A 24684-nucleotide genomic window follows, 5' to 3' on the forward strand; every position below is an offset into this window, starting at 1 on the left:
TTTAAACCTTGTGACGTTTCCAAGTCTATTCTTGATGCAACTGGATCATGGGCTAAACGTTGGCTTTACTTTGCTTGATTAGCTTCAGTAAAATAAGCTTAGGTAATTCAAGCCTCAGATGTATTTTAATAATTAGTAAAAGCCTCCCCTTAAAATGCACACACAATCAGTGACTTTCTCATTCTACTGAAGTAAACTTCAAACAGAGGCAGTAAACTCTTGGCATCTATTTTATATATGCATTGATTAGGCAAGTTTCACAGCGATGCACGATTAAAAAGTGCAAGTTCTAAATCACGAACAGAAATATAGACAAAATTATATAATAATGTAAATTGCTACTTTAATCAATTATATAATATGGGTTAGTAGTAAATTAACAAATACAGTCAACTCCTAATTGCTTAACAATGGTTTGAATGATTTTGCAATTGACTTGACTTCATCAAAAACATGTACTACTGCCCCCAAAGCCAGCTCTGATCACCCTGTGTGACATGCACCTGACTGCCGCAGTGCACTGTCACAAAAATATCTGGGGCTTCTTGGGGCAGATGATGACAATACCAACTGGAATTTCAGGGCAGGCTATCACTCTTCAGGCAGTAGTTGCTCAGAGACTGGTTCAGCAGCTATCAGTATTGCCTCAAGTTGAATTGCACAAAGTACTCAGCAGCATGCTTGATGTCTTTTAATGTGTTCTGCACATCATTTGGAGGTGCTCTCCTCAATTACCCCAGCTAATTAAGAGTCACTAGAGGTTATGTGTGTGGAAGAGGTTGAAAGGTGTGGGGCACAACGATGCAAATGCAAAATCTTGCAACTATAACACAGATACAGCTGGAAATTATTCTTGATAAAAAACAGGCTACATTTGAACTATTTGGCCTGACAAATGGCCTGTGTGAAACACATAAATAGTCAAAGGAGGGAAACAATTATATGGCAACCGACAGAAAATTAACTGCATTCACAGATAATTTCAACAGTTCTGGAAATACATCTTTACAGGATTAGCAAGATAGTAAGTGTTGACAAAATGGCCAACATTTCACTTTTTAATCAAAAGAGCCAGAATACATTTATAGTTAAATCAGAGCTTCTTGATAGTTAAGAAATAACAACCAGCCATCTGGAGTCTTTGAGAAGGAACTGATGTGGGCTGGAGTCCAATCTGTCATTGGTAAAGAGGCTTGACTTGTACATGAAATGGTTGGAATTCTCAAACCTGATAAACATGAAAATCCAGTCTCTAAAAGTGAGTCACTGAAAGATCATTTAAGAAATGTTTACCTTTCTGCAAGATTACGAGCTTCTTCTGCTAGGAGTGTCATATTATTTGGATCAGCACTGGAATCTGGCATTGTTGCTGACTACAGAATAAGAAGAATAATCAATTTACCATCCAGGAGTATTCGCTGCACATCAAGCAATGCCTTTAAAATACTTAACTCCTCTTTGGCAACTTTAATACAATAAAGATTTTTTACTTTAACCCAGAGACATACAAGAAGTTGCTATCATCATAGATTAGGTCAGGAGCATCCACGTCACATGGAGAACCCAATCTATTCTCTCTATAAAAAGAATAAAAAGACAATCTTACTTCCACATAAACATAGGCTGCAGAGTTGACTGGATCAGATGTTAGTGAGTTGTCACTGGTCCCAAACTGATTGGAACCTCACCTGCCTGAAAGATGTTGGCTGTCCCATTTGACATCAATTCAGAGTGCCCATTTTCCCAAACAATATTGGCAAAGGTCTTGGGGCTGGTAAAGCCACAATTCCTTCAATGGAACTGCCAGCAATATCAGAAACTAGTTTATCATGAAGCACAGTTGTAGCTTGGAGAAGCAAAGAGAAAAGCTGTGACTGACGACTCAACACAAGAAGTCAATTTCCTCTGACTGACTGTCCCTGGGATCCAGGGCACCAACAACCAGCCTGGGCAAACAGCAAGACTCATTGAATTACTATTCATGTCCCAACTCCCTTCCCAGGAATCACATTTTTTTTGTGTATTGCAACAACAATGTAAGCTTAGTGAATTTTCAGATAAAACTGACAGTGCAAAAGGATGATAGTTTTTGAAGGTAGAGGATGTATGCAATATTTTCTTTCAGAGAGTAAAGTGGAACCAACTAGTTCTCTGGAAAAACAATAGCCTTACTGCCTTTTTCTTAACAGTCTAGAATTTTGCATTTCTAGTTTAATGGTCAGATCTTGAGTATCAGTATCTGTTAATTTCCAACATTATTGTTATACTTGACCTTTTTCTCTTGTTTAGTACCATCACAAGGATGGTTTTGCCTGTGGTACCTATTCGGCTTCCAGGATGTTGTTATATAATGGAGTTTGTTGTTGAAGCCCCACTCTCAATGTGCCATGCCCACAGGGCTGGCATCCTAAGCAGCTCTTTCAGTAACACCATTGGCTTTCCAAGATGTTATCCAACTGCCAGTTGGTAACACTGCAACCTATGTTCATTGTTCCTTTGCAAATTGTCATAGTTTTGCACTCTGTTGGTAGCAACTTTAAATGAATGGTTATATATTTAAGAGGATTCAGAGGAACTCTTCTACTAAATGGAAAATTAAGAGATTGTGCACAAAGTTTATATCAGTACCTTCAGCTGTCATTCTCTAGCTGCCCTGACAGTGCATTGAGGGGAGGAAAAACAGATGAAAGGACAAGTCAATGGCTATGCAACTTCGTTTGCAAGCACATGCGTGGTAAAGAATGGAGAACTCAAGCAGAAAATTAATTTTGTTTCTGAAATGCTTCAATCAAAATACAAATCAGTTCATCTAATGAATACCCAAAATACATACACAGATTTTTCAGAATGGAAAAACACATCACTACTGGCAAAAATAATCATGTCTATCACTTGGATGTTACTTGAATAATCAAATGACATATGGAATAATTAGGCAAGATACATCTCATATCAATCCAATCAGAAATCAGTACAATGCATCATATGCTAAATGTTTATGGGCTAAAATAATAAAATTAATCATTCATGACATCTCACATATGGTTTATGAACATCCAACCAAGATCAGCCATTTGACAGACACTTCCACTCACAAAGAATGCTGCTGAAAACATTTAACTGGCTAATATTGTGAACAGCCTGAAAAGAAAGTGGAAGCATAGGAAAAAAGTAATGTAAATGTAAATGCCTGCTTTGACTTGATATTAAATATATAGGCATCAGAATAAAATTTTAAAGCTTAGCTTATAAAGTGTTTAACTAAGTATTAAGATGAAGCAAGGATTGCCCATTTATGATCTTGCCCTTTGCTTCAGTGTTATTCAAAGTTATTTGCACATAAATACCTACCACATTTGCTATGGCTTTCTTAGCCTTTTCAAGCTCCTTTCGTGCATTTGAAATCACTTTCTCTGCATCCTGTATACGCCTATTGGATTGCTCAGCCAAGACTTCAGTATTATTTACTGTATCCTGTATATTTTGCAGGCGTCCCCACTGAGTAGATAGTGTGTTATTAATTTCAGCCAAGCGGTCCATCAGACTTTTGTCAACATCTGTCAAAAAATTCCATGAAATTATTTGAGTAAAATTTTGCAATGTGTGTAATTCTGCTTTGTCTGAACAAATGTTAAATAGGGCATTAAAAAAAACTGTACCATACACTATGGAGATTCAATGCAGATAAATGTAATTTGTTCAGAGGTAAACCACAAATCTTTCCTAGCTGAGCAAGGAAAACAAAAATACAGACTGATTCTCACAAGTAATACATCATGGATGGCCTGCCAAATCGACAAAGGTCAAACATTAAACAAGCTGCAACGCAAGTCTCAATAATGCTGTTACAAATGGCATTCAATAAATAATTTTACTGCTTTAAATCTGCCTGAAATTTCTGCAGTCCAAAAAATATTTTTGCAGTTGAAAAATTTCAGCTTTCCCACAGAAAATTCATGCTTAACAAGAATTTCTGGCCTTCTAAACAGATCCATCACTTTTAAGCAATCATGATGAACTGTTTCCCTTTTTATCGTACCATCTTGAATATTTTACTCTCCTTTACTTCTCTGTTGTGATTCAGATTAACAAATACCTCACCCTGTTGAAGATAACCTAAAAATATTTTGCAGAGTGATGGTCCTTTTTATGAAGGCAATATCAATAATCAATGGGAATATACAGAGGTCAGGATAAAGCATCTCCTTAGCTAACGTGATACAAGTGTGTCTGAGGATGTGATCTCCACATGCTCCAGATCTTCGCAAAATACAATCTCCCCATTTACAATTCAATAATCCATATGTGCCATTTCTGTATTTATCATGAGCAATTAGAGGGTGACTACAACTAAATTACTTACGGCAAGAGGGACATCAGTTTCTAATTTATTAAGGGAATAATAGGAGCAAATTTCACATAATTACCGTAGATTCCGGACTACAGAGCGCACCTGATTAAAAGCCGCATGCTCTAATTTTAGAAAGAAAATCAATTTTGTACTTGTACAGGCCGTACCGGATTTTAAGCCGCAGGTGTCCCATGTTGTAATATGAGATATTTACATAGAAAGATATTACACGTGAGGATTTTTTAACTTTTAATTAAATCAGTATGGTAACATAAACAAATACATATTGCAAATGCTTTTTTTCGAACAGTGCCTGTAACACAGCTACTTTTAAATATACATACGTATCGGTAACACACAAATTATGTTGCGTATACTTTTTTACTGAACAGTGCACGAACAACATTCCAATATCTCCTAACGACTGGTAAAAAAATATATATACTGCAGCCTACCAGGAAAAGTTATTGATCGCCTTTAACTTAAAAGCTGCATCATATGCTTTTCTTCGAGTGTTTTCCATGTTGATGAGGGTGAGTACAAATGACTGATTTACAATAATTTAATTGTGAAAGTGCGCTTGATTTATCGTACAATTTCATTGGACCTCTGTGAACTACTCATCAATTTTATTGGTCTTGCTATGATCCCAGCCCCCTCCTTTGTGAGAATCGCAAGAGCACCCATCGGGGGGGGGTCAGTAGACCCAGTAGGAGAGAGAGAGAGAGAGAAACGAGCCAAATTGCACGTTCCACCCGGGACGACAGCGACTATTGTCTCATGGAGACAACGTGAAAAGCCCTCGGGCAAGGTGGGCTGGTTGAGAGAGAGATTGCATCATCCCAACCTGATTGACACCTGCGACCCCGTGAGGAAGTATAAAGGAGAGTCTCAGGGGGATAGCCCCCTCAGACGCACCAAGAAGACACGAGAGTGTTCCCGCAGCAGCGGGAAGCCATTCTGAAGGAAGCCGCGTGCGTTAGATTCCGGGATTGGAATTTGTGGCTGGAATCACAGCAAACCGCTTTTAACTAACATCGGGGCGAGGAAACCAACGCTCCCCCGATTTCACGGAAGATTCATCAAGACTCGGCAAGTTCTTTCTCTTCTCCCCCAATCTCTCTCTCTCGGTCGCCCCACGTGAAACCCAGCAATTTTCAAAGGCCTGAGGCCTGCAGACTTTCTGAGTGACTTTTATATTTCCAACGGACAATCTATTAACCCCTAGACAACAGCAGAGCTCACTTAATGATGAGTATTACTATACCCGCGCTTTAGATTGAGTGTTGACGATGTGCACTATCTGAATGTATGTATTAACCCTACTTTTGTGTCCCTTTATAAATAAAACATTTGAAAATAGTGACATCAGACTTCAACGGACCTCTCTATCTTTGCTGGTAAGTTCTCCAGTTACGGGATTCATAACAGTCTACTGTTACAAGGCAAAATGCTTTTGGCGACATGCATTAGCCGCACCGTAGTATAGGCCGCAGTGTTGCTGCAGTGTTCAAAGCGTGGGAGAAAAGTAGCGGCTTATAGTCCGGAATTTACGGTAATTGCAATAATCAAGTTTTATAAACTTTGTTGAAGTTTGTAATTATGCTATTAATATCAAGATGTTAGATAAAACACATACCTCTCATGTTTTCAGCATCCCGCAATAAGTCCATAATGGTTCTTTCAGCTTCCATCAATCTCTCTTCAAAGGCCTTGTCACTCAATGTGTCCTGGCTTGTCCCAAGGTTTGCAATTAGATCTTCCAAGTCCTTAAGTTTCTGTCTATGTTCATTTACCTGATCATGTCATGAAAATGAAATACAATTGCTCAGCCAATCAAAACAAAACAAAGCTTAAAACTTTGTAAACATGAGGAAACATTAGGAAGTCTGCAGATGGTGGAAATCCAAAACAACACACACACACAATGCTGGAGGATCTCAGCAGGTCAAGCAGCATCTACAGAAATGAATAAACAGTCAACACCTTAGGCCCTCCTTAAGAAGGGTCTCGGCCTCAAAAATCATTGATTTATTCATTTCCATAGATGCTGACTGACCTGCTGAGATCCTCCAGCATTTTGTGTGTGTTAGCTAAAACATTGTCACCTTAAATCAAACCTGATAAATCCTGCTGCATGAAAATAAGTACATTGCTAAAAAAAAAGTTGCCATAATGAGCATCAGGTTGAATATATTTGGCATATATGTTGTGAAATCTGTTGCTTCGCTGCAGCAGTATAGTATATATTTATTTATAAATTAATTAAGTAGTACAAAAATAGAGCAAAAAAAAAAGAAAAATCTAGGAGAAGCTGTTCCTGAAACATTGAGTGATGTGTCTTTAGGTTCCTGTACCACCTCTTTCATAATTGCAATAAGAAGAGGGCACACCTGGATGATAGGGGTCCAGAATGATGGATGCCACCTTTTTGAAAGTGTCCTGGATGCCGGGGAGGCTAGTGATGAAGCTGGTTAAGTCTGCAACTTTTTCTGATCCTGTACAAAGGCTCCTCAATATCAGATGGTGTTGATACCAGTTAGGAAAACCTGCGTCTTTGGTGACATACCAAGTCACCTCAAACGCCAGATGAAATATATCCCTTGTCCTGCCTTCTTTGTAATTGTATCAAGATGTTGAGCCCAGGCTAAATCTTCAAAGATGCTGACACCCAGGAATTTGAAACTGCTCACTCTTTCCACTGCTGATCCCTCAATGAGTACTGGTGTGTCTTTCCCTCGGCTTCCCCTTCCTGAAGTCCATAATCAATTCCTTGGTCTTACTAACTATATAACCATATAACAACTACAGCATGGATACAGGCCATCTTGGCCCTTCCAGTCCGTGCCGAAGGCTTACTCTCAGCTAGTCCCACAGACCCGCACTCAGCCCGTAACCCTCCATTCCTTTCTTGTCCATATACCTATCCAATTTTACTTTAAATGACAATTTCGAACCTGCCTCTACCACTTCTACTGGAAGCTCGTTCCACACAGCTACCACTCTCTGAGTAAAGTAGTTCCCCCTTGTGTTACCCCTAAACTTTTGCCCCCTAACTCTCAACACATGTCCTCTTGTTTGAATCTCCCCTACTCTTAATGGAAAAAGCCTATCCACGTCAACTCTATCTATCCCGCTCATAATTTTAAATTTCTCCATCAAGTCCCCCCTCAACCTTCTACGCTCCAAAGAATAAAGACCTAACTTGTTCAACCTTTCTCTGTAACTTAGGTGCTGAACCCAGTAACACTGAGTGCAAGGTTGTTGTTGCAACACCACTCAATCAGATCGACCTCACTCTTGTACGCCTCCTCATCAGCATCTGAAATTCTGCACGATAGCTGTGTCATTGGCAAATTTATATATGGCGTTTGAGATGTGCGTGGACAGCGTAGAGCAGTGGGCTAAGTCCATACATTTGAGGTGCACTAGTTTTGACTGTCAACAAGGAGGAGATGTTATTTCCGATCCTAACTAACTGTGATCTCTCAATGAGTCACAAGACCATAAGATATAGGAGCAGAATTAGGCTCTTCGGCACATTAATTCTGCTCTGCTATTTGATCATGATTGACTTATCTTCCATCTAATTCCTCCTACTTTCTCGCCCCATAATCATTGATGGCCTTGTTAATCAAGAGCCGATCTACCTTTGCTTTAAATATACTAATGACTTAACCTCCACAGCCAACTGTGGTAACAAATTCTACAGATTCACTATCCTCTGGTCCTCAATTCCATGTCCACTCTATCTAGGCCTTTTAACATTTGAGATCCCCCTCATTCTTCTAAACTTCTGTGAATACAGGCCCAGAGCCATCAAGCACTCATCATCCCAGAATCATTCTCATAAACCTCATATAGGCCTTTTCAATGCCAGCACACCCTTTCTTAGATATGAGGCCCAGAACAGCTCTCAATACTTCAAATTTGTTCTGACCACCTCCTTATGAAGCCTCAGCAATACATCTTTGCTTTTACATTCTAGTCCAGTTGAAATAAACGCGGCATTTAGTATGAGGTAAATTGGATTAGACATTGGCTTTGTGGGAGAAGCAGACAGTGGTAGTAGAGGGTTGCCTCATTGACTGGAACCCTGGGAATACTGATATGCTGCCAGGTTCTTTGCTGTTTGTCATCTATATTAATGATCTGGATGATAATGTGGCTAACGAGATCAGCAAATTTGTGGATGACACCAAGACAGGGGGTGTAATGGACAGTGAGGAAAGCTATCATGGCTTGCAGAGGGATCTGCATCAGCTGAAAAAAAGGCAGATGGAAGTTAATGCAGACACGTGCGAGGTCTTGCACTTCTATAGAAACAGGGCTGGTTCTACACAGTGCTCCTCAGGGCACTGAGGAGCATGGTCCAACAAAGGGTTCTGGGAATACAGCCCCATAATTCATTTGAAGTGGAGTCACAGGACATAGGGTCAGAAAATAAGGCACCTTGGCCTTCAGAAATCTATGTATAAAGTACAGGAGGTGGGATGTTACACAAGACGCTGGTGAAGCCTTGCTTGGAGTATCATATGTAGTTTTGGTCACTCACCTACAGGAAAGATGTAAACAAGGTTGAAAGAGTATAGAGAAAATTCACAAGCATGTTGCCAGGTCTGGAGGCCCTGAGTTATAAGGAAAGATTATTAAAGCTTAGGACTATATTCTTTAGAACGTAGAAGACTGAGAGGAGATGTGATAGAAGTATACTAAATTATGAAGGGTATACATAGGGTAAATGCAAGCAGGCTCTTTCCACTGAATTTGGGTGGGACGACATCCAGAGGTAATTTCTTAAGGGTGAAAGGTGAGAAAATTCAGGGAAACATGAGGGGAAACTTCTTCACTCAGAGGGTCATGAGAGTGGAACGAGCTGCCAGCACAAGTGGTGCATGCGAGCTTGATTTCAGCATCTAAGAGATGTTTGGATACATACATTGATAGCAGGGATGTAGAGGGCAATGGTCACGGAGCAGATCAATGGGAGTAGGCAGTTTAAGTGGTTTTGGCACGGACTAGATGAGCCGAGGGGCCTGGTTCTGTGTTGTACTTCTCAATGACTCTATGACTGTGTTTGCCTTCCTTAACAGCAACTCAAGCTACAAGTTAACCTTTAGTGAACCCTGCATGAGAACTCTCAAGTTCCTTTGCATCTCCAATTTCTGAATTTGCCTCCCATTTAAAAAGCTGTATACACTTTTATTCCTTTTACCAAACTGCATGACCATACATTTCCCAAACTGTATTTTGTCTCCCACTTCTTTGTCCATTCTCCTAATCTTTCTGCAGACTCCTGCCTTCCTTAACACTGCTACCTTTGTATCGTCTACAAAGCTATCAGTTGAGTCTTCCAGATCATTGACATATAACATGAAAAGCAGCAGATCCAACACAGCCTCCTGTGGAACAGCACTACTCACTAGCAGCCAACCAGAAAATGCCCCCTTATTCTTCATGCTTTACTTCCTGCCTGTCAGCCAATCTTGGAGTCAGAGTCATCGATTGCCCTTTGGCCCAACTAGTCCTTGCTGAACCATTAATGTGCCCCTCCCATTGACCTGCACCTGGACCATTGCCCTCTCATCCATGTATCTATCCAAATTTCTCTTTAATATTAAAATCGAATCCACATCCAACATTTGTTTCAGCAGCTTGTTCCCCACTCTCACCACCCTCTGAGTGAAGATCCCCCTAAACATTTCACTTTTCACCCTTAACCTGTGACCTCTAGTTGCAGCCTCATGCAACCTCAGTGGATAAAGTCTGCTTGTATTTACCCTATCTATACCCTTCTATCAAATCTCCCCTCAATCTTTTATGTTCCAAGGAATAAAGTTCTAACCTATCCAAACTTTCCCTATACCACCGGTCCTCAAGGCCAGGCAATATCCTTGTAAAATTTCTCTGCACTCTTTCAATCCTATTTCCATCTTTCCCAGCGGTATGTGTCCAAAATTGGACCTCCCCTGGTTGGTCCACCTCATACTTGTCTACGATAAATTCAACCTGTCATTTGTCAGTGCATTTTTCCAGCTGGTCCAGATCCCATTGCAAGCTTTGATAGTCTTCCTCACTGTCTACTATGCCCCCCAACCTTGGTGTCATCTGCAAATTTGCTGATCCAGTTTAATACATTATCATCCAGATCATTGATATAGATGACAAACACAAAGCACTGATCCGTGCGGCATAGCACTATGTCAGAGAAACAACCATCTACAACCACTTTCTGGCTTCTTTGCAAATTCGATGTTTAATCCAATTTACTACTTCATCTTAAACGCCAAACAACTGAAATTTCTTAACCAAACTCCCATTCGTGACCTTGTCAAATACTTTGTTAAAATCTACGTAGACAACATTCACTGCCTTGCTTTCATCAACTTTTCTATAACAGCCTGCCATAGGGTCCGAGGGAACACTTTGTCAGCCCTGGGGACGTATCCATCTTAATTTGCATCAAGACAGTAAACACCTCCTCCTGCATAATCTGTACAGGGTCCATGATGCCGCTGCTGCATTGCTTCTTACCTATGGACTTTTGAGTCCATCTCCATAGTAAATACAGACGTAAAAAATCCATTTAAGATCTCCCCCATCTCTTTTGGCTTCATGCATAGACTACCACCCTAACCTTCCAGTGAAGTAATTTTGTCCCTTGTTATTCTTTTGCTCTTAATGTATCTGTAGAAGCCCTTAGGATTCTCCTTCACCTTGTCTGCTAGAGCAACCTCATGTCTTCTTTTAGCCCTCCTGATTTCCTTAAATGTTCATTTGCATTTCTTATACTCAAGTACCTCATTTGTTTCTGCCTGACCAGACCTGCTCTGTACCTCCTCCTTCTTCTTCAAAAGGGCCTCAACATCTCTCAAATACTAACGTTCCCCAAACCTGTTATCCATGCTTTTTATTCTGACAGGAAAATATCATCTCTGTACTCTCTAAATTTCACTTTTGAAGTCCTACCCACTAACAAGAGCACTGTTGCCAGAAAGAAACCTACCGCAATCTACACTTGCCAAATCCTTTCTGATACCATCAAAATTGGCCTTGCTTCGATTTGGAATCTCAGCCCCAGAACCAGACTTATCTTTCTTCCTCATTACCTTGAAATATTGGCATTATGATCACTAGAAGCAAAGTGTTCCTTTACACAAACTTCTGTCACCTGCTCTGTCTCATTGCCTAATGTCAGATTAAATATCACACTCTCGCTCATTGGGAATTGTACATACTGATTGATTAAGGAAATATTCCTGAACACATTTGACAAACACTTTCCCATCCTGTCGTTTTACAGTATGGGAATACCAGTCAATATGTGGCAAGTTAAAATCACTTATTTTCACAACCTTATGTTCCTTTCAACAGTCTGCGATCTCTCTACAAACATACTCCTCCAAACCCTGCAGGCTGTTGGGTGGTCTATAACATAATCTTATTAATATGATCATACCTTTCTTATTCCTCAGTTCTACTCATAAGGCCTCTCCGGTCTGTCCTGATGGAGCACTTCCATGACATTTTCCCTGGCTACTAATGCCATCTGTCCCCCTTTAATCACTCTAACGCCATCAAATCTAAAACAAGGAAACCCCAAAACATTGGGCTGCCAGTCCTGCTTTTCCAAAAACTGTGTCTCACTAATGGCTGTGTCATCATCTCACATGCTGATCCATGCCCCATACTCATCCGCTTTTCACTGAAATATATGCAGATCACAATATTAGTCCTGTAGCGGTGTGCTACAAACAGCGCTAAAATTACGACACGGAGTCGGTAACTGCAGTCGAAGGAAAAACTTTATTCGAAAACTTCAGCCTCACTTTTAAGCCTCTGTCAACCGGCCCCCCATGGCGAAGAGGCTCCAAAGCTCTGTGCTCGCAAACCCCCGTAGGCTATCTAATTGTGAGTCGGTTCGCATACGCTAGGAAATGAGCCGCCACATAACCCCCCCCCAGAACCGGCGATACACCCCCCAATGTCCACAGCCTGGGCCAGAACCTGCTTGGGAGGTCGGCCTCTGCGCCGAGGCGCCGGAAACTCGGCCGGTTGCGCCAGGTCCACATGGGCCGGCTTGAGGCGGTCCACCGTGAAAACCTCCTCCTTCCCCCCAACGTCCAGCACGAACGTGGACCCGTTGTTCCGGAGCACCGTAAACGGCCCCTCGTATGGCCGCTGCAGCGGTGGCCGATGCCCGCCCCTTCGTACAAACACAAACTTACAGTTCCGTAGGTCTTTGGGTACGCAGGTCGGGTGCCGCCCATGCTGTGAAGTGGGTATGGGGGCCAGGTTACCGAGCTTCTCGCGAAGTCTGCCCAGGACTGCAGCGGGTTCTTCCTCTTGCCCCCTCGGGGCTGGTAGGAACTCCCCGGGGACGGCCAGGGGCGCGCCGTATACCAACTCGGCCGACGAGGCGTGCAGGTCGTCCTTGGGCGCTGTGCGGATGCCGAGAAGGACCCAGGGAAGCTCGTCCGCCCAGTTGGCTCCTCGCAGGCGGGCCATGAGGGCCGACTTCAGGTGACGGTGGAAACGCTCCACTAGCCCGTTCGACTGTGGGTGGTAGGCAGTGGTGTGGTGCAGCTGAGTCCCCAAAAGGCTGGCCATAGCTGACCACAGGCTGGAGGTGAACTGGGCGCCTCTGTCGGAGGTAATGTGGGCTGGTACACCAAAGCGGGATATCCAGGTGGCGATCAGGGCTCGGGCGCAAGATTCGGAGGTGGTGTCGGTGAGCGGGACCGCCTCTGGCCATCTTGTGAACCGGTCCACGATAGTCAGGAGGTAACGCGCTCCGCGCGACACTGGCAGGGGGCCCACGATATCCACATGAATGTGGTCGAAACGCCGGTGGGCGGGATGGAACTGCTGCGGTGGGGCTTTGGTGTGCCGCTGAACCTTGGCCGTCTGGCAGTGCATGCACGTCCTGGCCCATTCGCTGACCTGTTTGCGGAGTCCGTGCCAAACGAACCTGCTGGAAACCAGCCGGACAGTTGTCCGGATGGAGGGATGCGCCAAGTTATGAATGGAGTCGAAAACACGTCGCCGCCAGGCTGCGGGGACGACCGGACGGGGCTGGCCGGTGGCGACGTCACAGAGTAGGGTCCTCTCACCTGGGCCCACGGGGAAGTCCTGGAGCTGCAAACCAGAGACTGCAGTCCTGTAACTCGGAATCTCCTCATCTACCTGCTGTGCCTCTGCCAGTGCCTCAAAGTCTACCCCTTGGGAAAGGGCATGAACGGTAGGGCGAGAGAGCGCATCCGCCACGACATTGTCCTTACCCGAGACGTGCCGGACATCCGTTGTGTATTCAGAGATGTAGGACAGGTGGCGTTGCTGGCGGGATGACCAGGGGTCGGATGCTTTCGTAAACGCAAAGGTAAGCGGTTTGTGGTCCGTGAACGCGGTGAAGGGCCGACCTTCTAGGAAGTACCTGAAATGCCGGATTGCCAGGTAGAGCGCCAACAGTTCCCGGTCAAAAGCACTGTACTTGAGCTCGGGTGGCCGCAGGTGTTTGCTGAAAAACGCCAGGGGTTGCCAGCGACCTGCGATGAGCTGCTCCAGCACCCCACCGACTGCCGTGTTTGATGCGTCCACTGTGAGGGCGGTAGGGGTGTCCATTCTGGGATGTACTAGCATTGCGGCGTCAGCCAAAGCTTCCTTCGTTTGAACGAAAGCGGCGGCGGACTCCTCGTCCCAGGTAATGTCCTTGCTCGGACCCGACATCAGGGCGAACAGGGGGCGCATGATCCGGGCAGCTGAAGGGAGGAAGCGGCGGTAGAAATTGACCATACCTACGAATTCCTGAAGGCCTTTGACCGTGGTGGGTCGGGGGAAGTGGCGGACCGCATCTACCTTAGCGGGCAGAGGGGTTGCCCCGTCTTTAGTAATCCTGTGGCCCAGGAAGTCAATGGTATCAAGTCCGAACTGGCATTTGGCAGGGTTGATTGTAAGACCGTACTCACTCAGTCGGGCGCAGAGTTGACGGAGGTGGGACAGATGCTCCTGACGACTGCCGCTGGCTATGAGGATGTCATCCAAATAGATGAACGCGAAGTCCAGGTCCCGTCCCACCGCGTCCATTAACCGCTGGAACGTCTGTGCGGCATTCTTCAGGCCGAACGGCATGCGGAGGAACTCGAAGAGGCCAAACGGGGTGATGAGAGCCGTCTTGGGGACGTCGTCAGGATGCATCGGGATTTGATGGTACCCTCGGACAAGGTCGACCTTGGAGAAGATCCGGGCGCCGTGCAGGTTTGCCGCAAAGTCCTGAATGTGCGGCACAGGGTAGCGGTCCGGTGTGGTAGCCTCGTTCAGCCTGCGGTAGTCGCCGAACGGTCTCCAGCCCCCCGTCGCTTTGGGCACCATGTGCAGGGGGGAAGCCCAGGGGCTGTCGGACCGCCGGATGATCCCCAATTCCTCCATTCTCTGGAACTCCTCCTTCGCCAGTCGGAGCTTGTCCGGGGGAAGCCGCCGAGCACGGGCATGGAGGGGTGGTCCCTGTGTCGGGATGTGGTGCTGTACGCCGTGCCTGGGCATGGCTGCTGTGAACTGCGGTGCCAGAACCGATGGGAACTCCGCCAGGACCCTGGTGAAGTCGTTGTCGGACAGCGTGATGGAGCCGAGGTGAGGGGCTGGCAACTGGGCCGCGCCCAGGGAGAACGTCTGAAAGGTCTCGGCGTGTACCAGTCTCTTCCTGGGCAGGTCAACCAGCAGGCTGTGAGCTCGCAAAAAATCCGCACCCAGAAGCGGTTGGGCTACGGCGGCCAGTGTGAAGTCCCACGTGAACTGGCTGGGGCCGAACTGTAGCTGCACCTGACGGGTGCCATAGGTCCTTACTGTGCTGCCATTCACGGCCCTCAGGGGGGGACCCGGTGCCCTGCTGCGAGTGTCGTAACTTGTCGGAGGTAAAACGCTGACCTCAGCCCCAGTATCGACCAAAAAGCGGCGTCCCGACCTGCTATCCCACACATACAGGAGGCTATCCCGATGGCCAGCCGCCGTAGCCATCAGCGGCGGCTGGCCCTGGCGTTTCCCGGGAACTTGCAGGGCGGGCGGCAACGGCGGGCTTCTGCGCCCCACCGCTGGTGGTAGAAGCACCAGTGGTCATTGGGCCGGGGGTTAGTGGGCTCTGCGGCCGGGCCTGGACTGGTTTGCTGCCGGGAGCGTGGCTGGGTGATCTGTGCGATGGACGCCCCGCTCACCTTTTTGGCGTTCCACAGCAAGTCCGCCCGGGCTGCCACCTTCCGGGGGTCACTGAAATCCGCGTCGGACAGCAGCAGGCGTATGTCCTCGGGCAGCTGCTCCAGGAATGCCTGCTCAAACATGAGGCCTGTGTGTCCCTCGGCCAGAGACAACATCTCATTCATTAAAGCCGATGGAGGTCTGTCTCCCAAGCCATCCAGGTGCAGTAAACGGGCAGCCCGCTCGCGCCGTGAGAGTCCGAAAGTCCTGAGGAGCAGGGCTTTGAATTCCGTGTACTTGCCGTCTGCCGGGGGCGACTGTACGAACTCCGCGACCTGGGCAGCTGTGTCCTGGTCGAGGGAGCCCACCACGTAGTAGTAGCGGGTGTCTTCTGAGGTGATCCGGCGAACGTGGAATTGGGCTTCGGCTTGCTGGAACCATAGGTCCGGGCGCTGTGTCCAGAAACCCGGCAGTTTCAACGAAACCGCATGAACAGAGGCGGCGTCGGTCATTTCTGGTCCAAAAATCGTTTGGACCGTCGGGGTCACCAATTGTAGCGGTGTGCTACAAACAGCGCTAAAATTACGACACGGAGTCGGTAACTGCAGTCGAAGGAAAAACTTTATTCGAAAACTTCAGCCTCACTTTTAAGCCTCTGTCAACCGGCCCCCCATGGCGAAGAGGCTCCAAAGCTCTGTGCTCGCAAACCCCCGTAGGCTATCTAATTGTGAGTCGGTTCGCATACGCTAGGAAATGAGCCGCCACAGTCCCACCATGCTCGACCTTTTGATTACTAACTTTGTTTGAGGTCTTACCAACATCTTTCTTCTCAACCTCCCCACTCTGGTTCCTACCCCCCTGCAACTCTAGTTTAAACCCCCCACATGCAGCATGTTAGTCTCCCTCCAGTTTAACTGTAAACTGTCCCTTCTGTTGAGGTCCCACCTGGAAGGAAGCCCAATGATCCAAAAGCATGAAGCCCTTCCTCCTGCATAATCTCTTTGGTCAAGTGTTAAACTGTATGATCTTCCTATTAACACATAGCATGGTTATCAATCCTGATATCACTTCTCTTACATTTTTCATTTCTTTTCAAGGTGGTTAGGATGCTATTGGTGCCTGTGATTTACAGTTCAAACTACCGTTGTCCGCAATGTGCAGGCTGGCGATTCGCTATCTCCACGAGCAGTGTGGAAGTGTTTCTTCAGGGAGCACCCCCACAGTTCATCGCCGATGCCACTAACTGAAACATTGTGGGAGACTGGAACATCAAGTCAGCAGGCAGGCGGAAGAAGGCCTCTGTACTCGGGTGATCCCTGCACCCCCCCCCCCCAAGTCAGGGGGCCCGAAGAAGTGACACAGAAGATTGCAACATTGGAACAGCGAGTTGATCTCTGCTCTTGTTGCAGGAGAGTGACTCCTCTTGAGCCTGTCTGTGATACTGAAATGCTGGGTTATGGACTGTAGGTTTTGATGGACTCTAGGTCAAGGTCACTTTGGGGGTTTTGACTATCGCTTGCATGGTGGGGAGGGGTGGGGTCAGTGCTTCTGCTGGTGCAAGTGTGGAGCGAGAGAGGAGGAGGGTTGGTGCTTTGGCAGCTACCTGTGTGTTGGAGGGGAAGGGTGGATCTGGGGTTCTGATCGTCTCTCTCATTCATTCTTTAACGTTTCTTGTTTCACAAAATGTTGTATACTGTATACGTTCTCTGATATTAAATTGAATCATGTGCTTTGCTCTCATTGGCATGTGCAGCACCCTGGAGGCCCTGTCCTTTAATTTAGTAACTAACTCCCTTAACTCATTTTTCAGGACCTTGTCACCTATCCTATGCATGTCATTAGTACCAACCTAGGCCATGATATCTGGCTGCTCACTCTCACACTTAAGAATGCTGTGGATTCAGTCTGAGATGTCCTTGATACTGGCACCCGGGAGGCAACAAACCATTGCAGAATTCTTTTCTATTTTCTGTTCCCCTAACCACCAAATCCTCTATTACTACACAATGGGTGCTCAGCTTAAACCTAACCTCTTTTTATTGGTCTTTGCCAAGTGCCTAATTATGCACAATCCAATATCTCCTCGGGAGCTGTGGCATGCAAAAAATGCCGATTGTCCCCGTTCATTTCTTATAAACTGTCTCTCCCTCTATGTAATCTGGTGTCTCTTCGGGGCTGTGGTGCAGAAAATGTGACAAGTGCCCCCACTTGCTTCTTTTAAACGCTCTCTCTCTCTATCCAATCCAGTGTCTACTCAGGACCACAGTGCGCATTAAGTGTCGACTTTTAAACTCTCTTTCTATGCAATTTGTTGTCTCCTTGGGACTACGGCCACGATGTCACACATCTTCTGTGGCCATGCTGGTTTTGCTCCTTTAATACTATGAGCTCTTATCTTCTTTGGCAGTCTCATGTGCAGCATCATGTCAAAGGCCTTCTGAAAATCCAAAAAACAAACAACACCTACTGATTCTTTCCTGTCTACCCTGACTGTTACTTTCTCAAAGAATTCCAACAGAATTGTCAGGCAAGATTTGTCCTTAAGGAACCATTGCTGACTTCAGCCTTCTGTGATTGAATTACTGAGTAAAGTTAATAGTTTCTTAAAAATATCTATTTTAAAAAAAGATAAACTCAGTTGTTTTCTGTTTTTCCGGATTTACTGACAAAAAAATTATTACAAATTCAAACATGTTTGCTTGCTCATTCTTAATCAATTATAAACTGCGGTCAGGTAACTGAATGTCACTATGATAGCAAGTTTAGTTTTTTATACAATTCTTTCCTTCCTTTGCTACAACTAGTTATTGGGCTGTGAAGGCTGTCTTCACACTATCCATTGAAGTGCAGAAACTTTTACCTTAGTTTTCTGAGACTGACTCATGGTGTCAAATTCTATGAAAAGATTTATTTAGACTTACTAAGGAAACAACATCAACGTATGATGGCGGCAAATTGTAGCTTGCAGAATCACAGTAAAGAAACAAGATTTTCAGCTCATTCATGCTTTCCATGACTCTTCTACATTACATGTGCTTCCTAAGTCTATCAGCATTATTCTAATCTTATGTTTTTCATGGGCTTTCTGTTAAATACAATGTTACCGCAACAACAAAAAATTTTAACCACGCATTCTAAACATATATTTTCTGAATATGTTACTGAAGTTGAGTTATGATTATATATTCATGCCTCACTGTTAACCTTCCCTGAAGTGGAACAAGTGAGGCTGCAGATCTCCCACTGTGCTGGGGAAAGACAGAGTCTGTGTGAGGTAGCAAGTGGGAAACAGCACTGGGGAGCTGAGGATAACAAGGCCCCTAATTTAGGTGCTCTTGGGTTCTTCCATAATATTCAGTATTTGAAAACATCTAATTCATTTTCAATACAATCATACACTACGTAAACAGCTTGTTTTATTTAATTCATTATTTCACTTTCTGTTTATCTTCAATTTGTGAGTTCACTAGTTTAACCTAAGTAGGGGAAAAAACCTCTATTTCGTATTTGCATAACCACTGTGCTAGTGCTAACCAAAGCTGGATCTTTTCCCAGAAATTATATCAGTTCCATAACGGTTCCTAAGACTTCACACAGTGAAATTAGAATAGGTGCCTTAAGGGAAGAAAGGATCCACAGTAGATTTAACATGATGGGACATTTAATAAATTTGGGTATAAGTCACCATCTGGTATCAAAATTCAACTGTTAGACTGAGGAATTCAGTAACCTTGATTTCACTTTCACCTTAGGTTTATGGAAGTCCCAGCATCAGAGAGCATTGATTCTATAATCTTTCAAGTGAGGGCATCAATTTAGAGGCTATATGTAGATTGTGTAGACTAAAAGAATCCAACCATGAAAGCCAAAACCAATTTTGCATAGGCCAAGGGATGCATATTTCATCTGGACAACATTAGGAGTCAAACCCAAGAAAAAAGAATGTTAAGCAAGTTGCTCTGTAGCCTAGATTATATACAAGTTCTCAGTCTGATTTTCAAATAATGCCTGATGATCTAGCAGGAAAGTTAGGAAAAGACAAGAACAAGTTGAAGCAACCTCTGATTTTATTCACAAGACAACATCATAAAATAATATGACAAATATAAAACTGTGATTCCTACCTTATCTTGCACCAGTCTGTAGCAGGCAGGGCACTCCTGGCAACCAGGTCTTGTGCGATTATAGAAGTAATTTTCTTCACACTGATCACAATGAGCACCCACAAACCCTTCCTTACAATCACATTTTCCATCTTCCTTACATTGTCGTGATTTAGAACCTTCAGGGTCACAGTCACAGGCTATAGAAGGAGAAAAACAATTTTAAGACATTTCTCTAAAGAGTTGATAATTGATAATTTATTCTAAAACTTGTTAAACAACTTTTGCACTCACGTTTGCATCCATCCCGACTAAATCCAAAATGATTAGGTTCACAAGTATCACACTGCCGACCAACAACACCAGGCTGGCATTCACACTGCCCATTTTGGGAGTCGCATTGTCCGTTAACAGAACCAATAGGATTGCACTCACATCTGAGATAGAGAACTGAAATTAGTCCTTCACTTCGAAGAGTAATGTTAGTCAATGCATTGAAAAATTATAAGATTAGCTAACTATTCCAAACTGCACATTATCCCAGAAATAATTACTTCAACTATTTTTTCATTTTTTGTGCAGTTAAAGGTGCACAATTCTAGTTAATATTATGATGGAAAGGAGAAACGTTTTTAATGACAGGACTACTGTGCAACCTCATTTTTTAACCTCCATTTTAAATAATACATTTAACATTTGTGATATGAGCAAAATGTGTGTCGTAGGTTTACAGAAAAAGATTATCCACACAAGCAATTAAAGACAGTTCACCAACGAGAATCATAAATACGTTGTTACTCAACCTGCTATTGGGATACAAGCTAAATACTGGATTACAGTAATAAATCCAAATACACGATTAGGACTTTAAAATCGGTGTTTCAGAAAGTATCTGGTGACTTCTACTAGTTTTCTGAAATGTGCACTAGTGCTACTTCCACAAACAGCAATAATTTAATGGAATTTATTGACCCAAATTTTACAGTTCTCAGCAACAGTGTTGTATTATGTTCATTGCTTTTATGGATTTTTCAGTCAACCCATTGGGGATTGGATTCTGCAGAGCATTACTGGTGCAAAATCTTGGCCAATCTGTCTTTTGGGAAAAGTATCCTTTTTAGTGGATTTTTCAAAGAATGGTACATATAAATTATGTGCAAACAGACTCTGCACTATATCTAATATAAATGAGGGATAACAAACATTTCTGCTACTCAATATCCTTGAATTCACTTGATTATGCTAATCAGACCCCATGTCAAGTAAGTATTCTATAGACCATTCTGGGCCAGCCAGTAGTGTAGTGGCATCAGCTCTGGACGTTGAGGCGATTGGTCCTGAGTGCGAATTTCGCCAGGGACCCAACGTGGGCAGCAACAGCATCTGTGCAAAGAATGGCTTAGCAATCTACTTCCATATCTGGCCACAAAAACCCTATGGACAACTACACTATCCATAGGGTCACCGGCAGTCAACGATGACTTGACAGCATTCAACAACTGACCCTTCATAAAATGTATTAGCAACAATGGTGCACTGTTTCGATGAAATGTCTTAAATGCCACAATTATATTTGGTCTTGACTACGCTAAGCGTAAATTTATTTCCCACGTCTGCTATACAGTAAGCCAATTTTCAAGCACAGTCAAACTAGATATTTAATCTCATGAGGTAAATGTAAAAAAAAGCAAAAGGAAATCCTACACTCATCCTGGGAGCTATGGATTTTTATATGCATACTGTTAAGTCACACTTTCAATCCTCATTTTAAGGAGAAAATGTATACCATTACCTCCCAACATTATCAGCAATTCTTCATCTTGCTTGCCCTCTATCCTTTACAAGTTCAAGCATTCTTTCCTGAAACTTATACATATTGCCAAATACAACACCTATAATTTGCAGAGGTATCTTTTCTGTACTGAAGTTCATAATCTTATGAATTACTCTGCTCTTAACATTGTTGGCATTCTTGTAGGATACAATAGTTTTGCATTTTACAGGACAGACACAGAAGGGGACAGGGCAACAACAGGTCATGAGTACTAAGCAGCAGTATTCATCGATAAGTCAGGAAGTATCAGATGGCAGGGAGCATTCCTGAAGTTTCCACAGGAATGCAGTTTTTGCTGGAATTCCCTTTGTACACTGTCCACAAGCAAGACGCAGGTAGTTTCTCCCAAGTTTCATGAAAAGGTCAAATATCACAAAACATCCAATCTTGCAGTAATTTTATCCACAGTGCAATTAGCAATTTGAAAATAAAATAGGTGCCATATATTTTAAACAGAAAATCACACGCTTTATCTTATAGAAAGGATTTTTACCATATAGTCCCTTTCACTTTGCCCTTACAACCAAGAGTGACCTGTTCCTTTGATTTTACAGTGAAATGAACTAAGTGACATCAACATCAAAAAATCATGAATGGACCTTGGGAAATATGCAGAGTTTTACTTTCATCACTATCAAGTGGAAGACCATGTTTTATAGAACACAGAACAGTATAGCACAAGAAAAGGCTATTCGGCCCACAATGTTGTGTTGACCCAGCCAAAAAAGCAAATCAAAAACACCCAAACACCAATCCCTCCTATCTACACATGTCCATATCCCTTTATCTTCCTTACATCCACGAGCCTAGTGAAACATCTCTGAAAAGCCTCTTAATGTATTTGCCTCTACCACCATACCAGGCATCTGAGTAAAAAACTTACCCTTCACATCCCCCTTGAACTTACCCCCTCTCACCTTCAATGGACACCCTCTGGTAGGTATTTCAACCTTGGAAAACGTATACTCTCTGTTCACTTTATCTATGCCTTTCATAATATTGTAAACCTCTACCAGACCTCCCTTCGGTCTCTGACACTCCGGAGAAAACAACCGAAGTTTATCCAGCCTCTCCTAATGGCACATGCCCTCTAAACCAGGCAGCATCCTGGTAAATCTCCTCTGGACCCTCTCCAAAGCCTCAACATCCTTCCTATAGTGGGGTGACCAGAACTGTATGCAATACTCCAGATGTGGCCTAACCAGAACTTTATAAAGTTGCAACACAACCTCCTAACATTTGAATTCATCGCCTCGACTACTGAAAGCAAGTATTCCATAAGCATTCCGAACCACCTTATCGACCCGTGTAGCTACTTTCAAAAAGATATGAACTTGGATCCCAAGATCTCTCTGCTCAGCAACACTGTTAAGGATCTTGCCCTAACAGTGTACTGTCTCCTTGTATTTGCCCTACTGAGGAGCAACACATCACATTTATCTGGGTTAATCTCCATCTGCCATTTCTTAGCCCATATCTACAATTGATCTGTATTATTTACCAGTCTTCTACACTATCCACAGCTCCGCCAATCTTGGTGTCATCTGCAAATTTACTAACATACCCATCTATATTTTCATCCTTTTCTACCTTTTCTTCAGGAATATCATAACACAGGTCTCAATACTTGGTGCCTGGAATGTTATCTGCTACTCCATTCTAAACTCGATTAATATACCAACACAATGTGGGATCAGCTACTAGTCTCCAATTAGATTATATGAGCACACAGAACTGCTAAGTAATCAGCTGAAGAATGGTGTCTGTAAGTTGTTCTACTTGACTTACCTTTGACAGCCCTGGCCACTAAGAAGGTTATAGTAGCCGGGCTCACACTGACTACAGTCTCTACCCGTGACATGAGCTAAGCACTCGCATAGACCTGTAATCTGGCTGCAGTTCCTCTGCTGACCCACAGTGCCATGAGGAGAACAGTTACAAGCTGCAAGAGAAAATAAGCACATTATATTGTGAAAGAAGCTGGTGGGGTCCACAAGGCACTTACTTCCACTATTCTCAGTAGCTGAGAGATTCGATCATTTCTGTCAAGAAATTTCCTGCTATTGATTCCAGCCACAAACCACCCACCCTCAAACACACACAAAAAACAAAAAGTCATGAATGTATCAGTTACTGTGGATTAAAAGATAATAACAAATGGTAAACTTTAAATTAGTCCTGATGGCAATTGTAAAGAGCAACTGCCAACATAACATTCATCAAACTTTCCCCCATGTCTACAAAAGTGATATTATAATAATTTCCCTACAACATACAAGTTATACAATGTTTCTAATGTAGCAAAAAAAAAGCAAATTGACTTTATGTCTCAGATGGACAAATTTGAATTTCATTAGATTTCATGAAAATAATAATAAAACCACTTTTAAAGAAATTATTTAGGTTATTTTAGGAACATTTAATGGACAAAGCAAATATAAGACTCACCTTTGCATTTTTCTGAAGGAATCGGATTTAATGCATTTCCGTAAAATCCATCTTTACATTTATCACAGTAGAATCCAGCAGTGTTGTAGATGCACTTCAGACACCTTCCTGTCAGCCGATCACAGTTCCCCACGGCGTTTGGATCAATGTTGTCACTACAATGGCATGGTTTGCATGACCTCACAGCCCCTTCTTCTCCTAATGGGTCACCATAGTATCCATCGTCACAGAGCTCACATCTTTTACCTGAAAGCAAATGCATTGCAATGAGATGTGGAAAAAAAAGCTCAAAAAGAAATTGCAGATGCTAGAAACATGTTAATAAAAACAATGGAACTACTGAAAACACTCAGCAGGTTAGGGAGCTTTTGGTAAAGAGAAACAGACTTAATGTTTACAGCAATGGCCTTCATTAGAACTGTAGTTATTCTAAAGTTACAGTAAATGTTTGATTTACTAAAATGAGCAGAAAATGCATATGTATGTGTATCTTCATATGTATCTGAGCAAAGTTTGCCCAAGAACACCATTTCCCTGTTATTTTCCAATTTTGCCTTACCTGTGGATGATGCTTGGATTGCCACACACACAAAAGCTATGCAGAAGCAAATCCATGATGGGTTAATTTATATACTGGGTTTTTTTTTTACAAATTTTTGTACAGCTCCTAATTTTGATAAAGAATCTACCTGTATGTCAGATGCATTTATGTACAACTGACTGCAAGATCAGCATTATAACTCTGGCAATTCCTTAAAAAGAAC

The 24684-nt window shown here is 43.4% G+C and overlaps 1 protein-coding gene across 1 annotated transcript in view; it reads right to left on the minus strand.

Annotated features, from left to right (window-relative positions):
* lamc1 (laminin, gamma 1) overlaps positions 1–24684 on the minus strand; it is a 246894-nt gene that overhangs the window by 23591 nt on the left and 198619 nt on the right. The window contains exons 14-20 of the mRNA XM_059984482.1: positions 23921–24166; positions 23261–23414; positions 19933–20075; positions 19660–19838; positions 5991–6147; positions 3352–3557; positions 1294–1373 (exon numbers count right to left, since the gene is read on the minus strand). Coding sequence (XP_059840465.1) covers positions 1294–1373; positions 3352–3557; positions 5991–6147; positions 19660–19838; positions 19933–20075; positions 23261–23414; positions 23921–24166 — 1165 coding nt within the window. The remainder of the gene's footprint in view (positions 1–1293; positions 1374–3351; positions 3558–5990; positions 6148–19659; positions 19839–19932; positions 20076–23260; positions 23415–23920; positions 24167–24684) is intronic.

The sequence above is a fragment of the Hypanus sabinus genome, chromosome 11, assembly GCF_030144855.1.
Source record: "Hypanus sabinus isolate sHypSab1 chromosome 11, sHypSab1.hap1, whole genome shotgun sequence".
In the NCBI taxonomy this organism is placed as follows: Eukaryota; Metazoa; Chordata; class Chondrichthyes; order Myliobatiformes; family Dasyatidae; genus Hypanus; species Hypanus sabinus.